The sequence below is a fragment of the Rutidosis leptorrhynchoides genome, chromosome 2 (genome assembly GCF_046630445.1).
Source record: "Rutidosis leptorrhynchoides isolate AG116_Rl617_1_P2 chromosome 2, CSIRO_AGI_Rlap_v1, whole genome shotgun sequence".
In the NCBI taxonomy this organism is placed as follows: domain Eukaryota; kingdom Viridiplantae; phylum Streptophyta; class Magnoliopsida; order Asterales; family Asteraceae; genus Rutidosis; species Rutidosis leptorrhynchoides.
This window is the reverse complement of record NC_092334.1, coordinates 473,984,613-473,993,611: the sequence shown is the minus strand read 5'-3', so window position 1 is coordinate 473,993,611 and position 8,999 is coordinate 473,984,613. Positions and strand designations below refer to the sequence as shown.

General features: G+C 32.5%; 1 protein-coding gene across 1 annotated transcript; it reads left to right on the top strand.

The window, feature by feature from the left end:
• The first annotated feature begins 504 nt into the window (after positions 1 to 504).
• LOC139892593 (ethylene-responsive transcription factor ERF114) lies at positions 505 to 2,028 on the top strand. The gene is made up of 2 exons (XM_071875703.1): positions 505 to 868; positions 1,559 to 2,028. Exons 1-2 carry the CDS (start codon positions 631 to 633, stop codon positions 2,026 to 2,028), a joined length of 708 nt encoding a protein of 235 aa, XP_071731804.1. The 5' UTR covers positions 505 to 630.
• Positions 2,029 to 8,999: the final 6,971 nt, after the last annotated feature.

The following is an 8,999-nucleotide window of genomic DNA, read 5'->3' as shown; positions in this document are numbered from 1 at the left end:
GACAATGGAAAAATAAAATAAATAAATAATATTTTCGTTTCATATACTTTACATGAAAAATAAATGGTTTAGAGAGAAAAACTATGCTATTTTATAAATATTGTTATTCTTTACAAAGTCATGCTCATTCCAACTCAAAATTCTACCTAAGTCTCGTGTAACTTTTATTCTTATCGTTTATGACCATTTATTGCATTTAATATATGGTAGATTTCAACTAGTCTTTCAAGAAAAGTTAAGCTTTATCTTTTTGTGACCATATAAATATAAATTAACAAATATTATTAAGTAGAAGTAGAAATTATATATTATATATATAGTATATAGTATAAATATATATAACAAAAACATGCATACATAAGTGTTTATAAACAAAAACGCGTCAAATACTTCAAAGGTTCACACCATGCAAATTTGCATATGCATGAGAGAAAACCACCTATAAATACTAGTTGTGTTTATGCCATATTAAATCATCTCTCTCAACTCTTGTTCCGCAAGTTTCTTGTAAAATAAGTTTGGACACCTTATTCATTCGCACATCACCATTTCTGTCTCTCTTTTGTGTTAACAATTTTTATGAAAAAATAAAATCAACAAATAAAAGGGAATTGAAAGTGAAAGTTGAGGATGTTTAACCGGAGACATGGGAAAAGGAGCATTCGGGCGGAAGAAGAAGAAGAGGATGACACGTTTCCAGTATACTCACCTCAGTCGCAAGAAGATATGACCGCCATTGTCTCTGCCCTTTCTCAGGTCATCGGCAGTGATGAAAACGCCGCCGCCGCCACTCATGGTGATCATATGTCACAGTATGACTATTCTGCTACTCCGAGCCAACCACCCCTAAATATTCAACAACCACCAGGTAATCACATTTATTTCTTTATGCACATGGTCGTTACAACGATTTAGTAGGCCATGGACGAAAATAAAATTGACCCTCATATACATTTGATTTTTTAATGCATATAAGAATTATATGTACGGAGTAATACTAAAATTTATCTATTTATTTACTTACAGTTTATTTAAAGTTGTAAGGTTTTCCCTGTTCGGGTTACAGTTTATTTAGCAATTCAAAAATTATAGTATTACAATTATATAGTTGACAAATTTATATTTATATTTAATTTAATTGACAATTTTAAGAAAATTATATATCTATATATTCAAAATTTTGAGTCATTTTAATATTTTGGGCTCTGTCGATTGCCCATCTTGTCCATGTTTAAAGATGCATGTGCTTGTGGATTGCCTCAAATTGATAATTTAAGATATGATATGATACTTGATCCAAGTAAAATCCAATAAACCAAATAAGTAAATAAATACGGAGTAAATATTAAAACCAGGTTAACAGAATTCCTTATTGCAAGTGTTAGTTTTTAAAGCATGATCTCTTAACTATTAATGATAAAATTGTTGTACGAAACGAGTTCGATATGCAATGTCGATGTACGCAACTTGAGGTTTACTAACATAAGAAAAACTAATGAGAATAATTAGTTTCGTTTTTTCGATAACAAACATAAAATGACAAATGTATGATGAACAGAAGGGAATCAGAAAAAGAGACACTACAGAGGAGTAAGACAACGACCATGGGGAAAATGGGCCGCAGAGATACGGGACCCACAAAAAGCGGCTAGGGTGTGGCTTGGTACATTTGAAACCGCTGAGGCTGCAGCCATGGCTTACGACGAAGCTGCTCTAAGATTCAAAGGAAACAAAGCAAAACTAAATTTCCCAGAAAGGGTTCAACCAGGGAGGTCCGAGTTAGGTTATTTAACGACCCGTCCACATCATCAACAACAACCACAACCAACTACACAGCCTCAACCGTCGTATAATAGTACTATGTACCCTAACCTTTATTACTCACAGTATGATATGGGTGCAAATGAAATGGGTTATAATCCGAATATCTTGCAGTCTTCTTCGTCGTCGTCTACGGATATGCAAGGAAGTTCATCTGGTTTTGGATCTATGCAATATTGGCAAGATTATGATCCTAGGAATCATTAGAAATTTCATGTTATTACTTATAATTATGAAGTCATCTCTTTATTTGTAAGTTTCTTGTAATCTTGCATATCAAATATTAATATCAAAATTTCATTTTTTTTTTTTTTTCCTTTCTTCACCTACCATGTTGGTCACTTCACATAAAGTCATTATCTAATGCATACATGTACTGAACTATCAAATTTAATTACATGGGGAATATAAAATAATGACCCATTTATGTATATAAAAACATAGATTCTTTGTTTATTTCAACCACAAAATGACATGATAAAACATACATAGAATTGTGAGAATACTATTTGTATTTTTGATTTAAGTTTGTTAACACTACTTTGGCTCCATTAAGTGTCCAAATATAAGGCCACTCCCAACAGTCCGCCCTCACCCATGTCATCCACCCATTTCCTCGAGGGCTCCATTGGCATTCCCCCGCCCTCATCCGCCCTCAACCACTTCGCCCTCATCCAATTCCTCAAATAGCATCTCCGAGGACGGATTTCTTTCTCTTTCTTCATGTATATGTGCAACAATTACTTGTACAAAAGCAAATAAACTTGTACCTTAATTTATTTAATTAATTTTGTGGGGTATGTAATGAGGAGACAGTATGTCATGGTTGGCAATGGTGTGTCCTGGGAGTGTTATGGGAGGAAGTGGTGAGTAAGGTGGAGAGAGAAAGCTGATGTGGCGCTGAGGAAGTGTTGATGACGGTGTCATTGTTGGGAGTGGTCTAATGAATACAAATGTAAATTGTACTAATGGGACCACATTCTTTCTACAAATAAGGTTATCAACTGTTGTCCACGCTCACATGAAATTTGAAACCTGCAGAAAATCTTCAACATCATTTGATTCATGCTAAACGAAGCTCAACTAGTCATTCATGATACATCTAACGATTCGTTAAATAACATGATACAAAACTGTAAATCAGTTATTGCATTGTAATTATTATCCATACATATCACCACATGAAAGGTATATTTAGATAAATCGGTAAGTTTAATTTAGTTAAGTTACATAGACAATAAATAATTACGAAAAACCACATCATCAACTAACTATAATTCTAATTAACAATGAAAGGTACAGTATACTAGTAAAGAGTTACGAAAAACCAAATCATCAACTAATTATCTAAACTACCAAACAACAACAACAACAACAAAACCCCAATATCACATAAGTGGTGTATGGGGGAGGTGAGATGTAGACAATCATTCCCCTATCCGAGAATAAAGTCAAGTCATTTCTCCACCTAGAGTGAAAACACCCTTAAAAGTAGAGAAAATCATCCCTCTCTCTATTCGACGGATAGAGAGATTGCTTCCGAGTGGACCTCCGGCCAATAAGTAGGAAAAAGTTTTTTAAAAAATAAAATAAAATAAAAAATAAAATTGAGACGCCATGAAAATGGCAAAATCAAATTTTCATGGGGTTTTAAATCATGCCAGAAACGGTAGTTTCTCTAAGGAACACCGAGTGAGATTTAACTCAATTTGCAAATATGTCTTTAATTTAAGTTAGTTAAAACTTTACTGAATACTAGTCGAAAAAAGCCAATCCTGTAGGTGAACAAAACCACGAGTTTGTTAGTGTTATTGTTTCCCATTTTTTATTGAAACGATTTTGTATCTCAACATATTTGAAATTTGGTCGGCTTTTCAGTTCCATCATCACCCTTGCAATTGGCTTCTTGAAGCTTTGTTCGAGTGGCTTTACGGTTACGTAATTGGGATGAATAATACAAAAAAATGCATCAAAAAGTACTGGGTCGACCCGTACAACTTCGTCTGAATATATATATACTAATAAAAGAGAGTTTTTCAACATTTGTAGCTGGAGGAGGGACCCTTCTTCTCAGATCATTAAGGTCGAATGGTACTAAAACGTATTCGGAATCCAAACCTTCTAATTTGATGTTAAACTTGCTTGGCAGATTAAGTATTTCCCTCAACTTCATAAAAAACATATCATCAATGTGTTTCATCCAATTTAATGTTAGCAGAATTTGATCAGGAACAATAGATGATGGAAACAAAAGACCTGATACTACACCACCCACATAATTCAATTTTTGTAATTTTGGAGCGTAGACTTTTATGTCGATTTGATTGTTTGATGACATCATCTCTATAATCAAACTCTTCAACGGAACGCATGTGATATCCATGATATTAAACCTGCAGTTTACACTTTCAAGTGTCAAATTCTCAAGAAACGGAAACTTGGATTTGATAATTTCGGAAAATGAGTCGTCCATTTCAACATATTGTAAGATTAATTCTCTCAGGTTTCCTAGCGAATCGGTGTTGAACAGTAGACCCACCTTCACTGACTTAAAACATAGGGAGTAAAGAAGATAGTGAAGACTTGGGAGATCATAAATTTCTGATACGTGATCACTTTCAGTAAATGTTATTTTCAACTTGCAAAGGTAAGGTTTTTAACATTAATTGTCATCTTTGAGCCCTTGATAAATGAAAGATTAATTATCTCAAGTAACCTACAAGTTGTGAGTAACTTATCAAGTACCTCTTCACTGATGTAGACTTCGTCCAACTTCAGTACTCTTAGGTTCACACACTTGATCACAGGATTGCTACCAATGACTAGAAGGGAATCGGTTAACTGGTTGTGTGATGACCCGGAAATTTCTGACCAAATTTAAACTTAATCTTTGTATGAGTAACATTTTTGACACGATAAACAAAGTCTGTAAAACTGAATCTCAAAATTTTTGAACTATTTTCATATATTCAAATACCTTTCGGTTGTTCTCGACGATTCGCGAACAATTATATGTATATAGATACATATATATATACTATAACTTGAAAACGTAACAATGTATTAATTTTTTTTGATACCGTACATTAAACTTATTGGTTTAAATATTTATTTGAATATATATGATAAGTTGGAATATTAATTGTATGAATAACTTACGACGTATATTTAAAACGTGTTTATGAATGTTGAAAATATATATTAACTTGGTCATAAAACGATTTGTTATTATATATATATTAACAAATAGCGAGACAATGATTTATAGAAGTAAATGACCAAAACACTCCAAAGTTTAAGATACACTTTGAATGATATAGTTTATTGATAATTTAAGACTATATTTTGACAAAAGTACGAGTCACAAAACGTAAATTGCGAGTTTTCTAAGCGTACGAAAATGCGTTCGAAAAACCGGAACCGGAACATAAGTCGAGTGACAACGTACGAGTCATCGGAAAGAAAATTACAAGTCAACTATGCACATAAATTTAATTTAATATATAATTAATTATTTAAATTATATATATTATATATATTATATTTAATTATGTCGACAAACAAGAAAACAAAAAATATGTGAGCTGGATCTGACGGCCATGCGATCGCATGAGAAATAGGCATAAAACTCATGCGATCGCATGGGCATCAGAATCAGGAATTATGGCTATAAATACCAGGTTTCTTGCGCATGTTTTTTTACACATATTACTCCTAAGTATTTATTATTATTATTATTATTATTATTATTATTATTATTATTATTATTATTATTATTATTATTATTATTATTATTATTATTATTATTATTATATTAAGATTATTATTATTATTATTAATCTTAATATTTTTAGTAATATTATACATAAAATATTACGATGAGATCATGAGCGTGTCACTTTCAAAACAAGCTTCAAACGGGATAGAACTAAGGAAATTATGGGTTATAGCTATGGAGGTTATGGGTAATGTTCATGGGTATTGTTCGCAAGTCAAACTTAGTATTTATCATCTCTGTTGCGTCTACGTACTTTCCTGCAATATTGAATCTCAATATTGATACGTGAGCATTCATATCTTATCTTTTATATATTAATAGTGTATACATGTCTAGTGCTCGAGTATATATTTATACATGCTTATATGCTAAATTTCGTCATTAAACAGTTTATAATGAATCACGAATTAAATACATATATTACTGGTAAAAGGTATATGATATACATGTTTTCGAAAAGCTGGCGAAAAATCAATAACTTTTCATTTAGAAATCGCGTAATTTCGATGAACGAATCAAAAGATATGGTCAACTGAATTATAATTGACGTTAATTGGAATTGCTTTTGAATCTGCAATTAATATTTAAACAACCTGTTTATGAGATTGATAAAATACTACTAGTACTACTAGCCAAGTAAATGAATCCTTATATAAGGTACGTCTCGTTTTGTTGAACAATTGTCAAAATTGACTTTTTGAAATGACTTTTGATAACTTTTGTATGTCGATCTCGAGCATTAGGATTGTGATACACTATAACCCAACCTAGTTTATTAGACATGTATTGACCAACATATGTTCTCTAGGTTGAGATCTGCGGTTAATCTTGCATTCCGAGTTACGGTCACTTTTTGATGAATGACCTTATGTGCTGCTAAGGTGAGTTTCATTTGCTCCCTTTTTAATTGCTTTTGCAATCTATATTTTTGGGCTAAGAATACATGCACTTTATTTTAAACGCAATGGATACAAGTACATACTAAATTCTACACAGAGTTTGAACCGAAAATCCCTTAGCTTTGGTAACTAGTAACTGCCGGTTATAAGAACTGGTGGGCGCGAGTAGTAGTATATGGATCCATAGGGCTTGATATCCCCGTCTGAGCTAGAGCACTAGCCTTTTAACGGACGTATGCTATTTGAGAAGCGTACACGTTGGTTTGCGTGTATTATTAAGATGATTATACAAAGGGTATAAATTATATATACGTTAAGTTTAGTTACCAGGGTGCTCAATTTCGTAGAATATTTTGATAAACGTTTCGGATGAAACAACTGAAATCTTGTGATCCACCTTTATATACAGATTATGCGAAACACTAAAACTATGAACTCACCAACCTTTGTGTTGACACTTGTTAGCATGTTTATTCTCAGGTTCCCTAGAAGTCTTCCGCTGTTTGCTTATATGTTAGACAAGCTATGTGCATGGAGTCTTACATGACATATTTATCAAGGAAACGTTGCATTCACCAAATCATCACCATGTATCTTATTTTGACTGCATTGTCAACGGAATTACTATTGTAAACTATTATTTACGGTGATTGTCTATATGTAGAAATCATCAGATGTCGAAAACCTTTGATTTAAATATTCATTTATGGTGTGCCTTTTCAAAAGAATGCAATGTTTACAAAACGTATCATATAGAGGTCAAATACCTCGCAATGAAATCGATGAATGACGTGTTCGTCCATATGGATTTTGAGCGATCGTCACAGGTTGTCAATTTTTAAACTTTTTAAGGTTATTGTATTCAGGTTTTCACCGGAGAATATCTCATTAGTCAAAGTTAAAGAATTCATCTTCAGAAAAATCAAATTAAGATAAAGTTCCTTGAGACAACTTTTGGACGCTACTTTCCGGACCCATTTATTGATAAGTGAATCCGCTTTTTTGTCTTGAATGTTGAACTCAAGATCAAAACTTGTGATTGGTATGTTGTCACGATTATACCTACTTAGAGTGCGGCTGATCAAGCTAATGTACTTTCTCTTTTCTCCATTGCTTAAACGATCTACATGTTGACGAATCCTAAGATTAGGAATAGTAGACTAAGCGTGTAGCCATTATTTGGACAACACACACGTACGAACAACTTCGTCTAATGTCAATAACGATTGTATACAGTGGATATGTTAGAATACAGAAACCAACAAAGGAGTCAAATTACCTATTTTGGTAATTTGACTTTTAGGGATCAGAAAGCTTGTTCATCACTTCCCTTTTTAAAGGCATGTCACAAGATCAACTAGGGTCCAACATAACGGGTCAAATAGAAGCAAAGTCAGATTATTTCCTCATTTGTAATTGGGGGTTCCAAAAGTAATTTGGATCCATCCCAAAAATAGAAATAGCTGTTACTTCACTAGTGTATATAAACATTTGACTGATGTACACTTAAACAATACAATTCAGATTATAATCTCAATAAAACCATCAAGATTTCAATCGATCATTGATAATGCTAAAAACGAACATATATTTCATAGCATTATTCCCCAAGAAAGACAAGCTTTTAGTTGCAATTGTTCTATTTACAAGTGATATTCGTTTAAATAATAAAAGGTGAAGAAAAAAGACAGATTCGACGAATTGAAGACGCAAACGACCAAAAAGCTCAAAAGTACAAAAGACAATCAAAGAGGTTCCAATTATTGATGAGAAACGTCTCGAAATTACAAGAGTACAAGATTCAAAACGCAAAGTACAAGATATTAAATTGTACGCAAGGACGTTCGAAAATCCGGAACCGGGACCAGAGTCAACTCTCAACGCTCGACGCAACGGACTAAAAATTACAAGTCAACTATGCACATAAATATAATATAATATTTAAATAATTCTTATAATTATTTATATATTATATAAGTAATAAAAATCCGTCGGGAAGAAAGACTCCAAAGTTGGTGAGCTGGAATTTCAAACTCCGCGACTCGCGGAGTTTGAAGGCAAAAAATGCCGCGAGTCGCGGAGATTACCTGGACGAAAATTCCTATAAAAGCAAACGAATTCTGATCATTTTCAAAATCATAATATATCAATCTCTCTATATCTATACGTAATATTTATATTTATAATTTATATTTTAATTTTAATTTTAATTTTAATCCTAATAATAAGGGTATGTTAGCGAATGTTGTAAGGGTGTAAGTCGAAATTCTGTCCGTGTAACGCTACGCTATTTTTAATCATTGTAAGTTATGTTCATCCTTTTTAATTTAATGTCTCGTAGCTAAGTTATTATTATGCTTATTTAATCCGAAGTAATCATGATGTTGGGCTAATTACTAAAATTGGGTAATTGGGCCTTGTACCATAATTGGGGTTTGGATAAAAGAACGACACTTGTGGAAATTAGACTATGGGCTATTAATGGGTTTTATATTAACTAA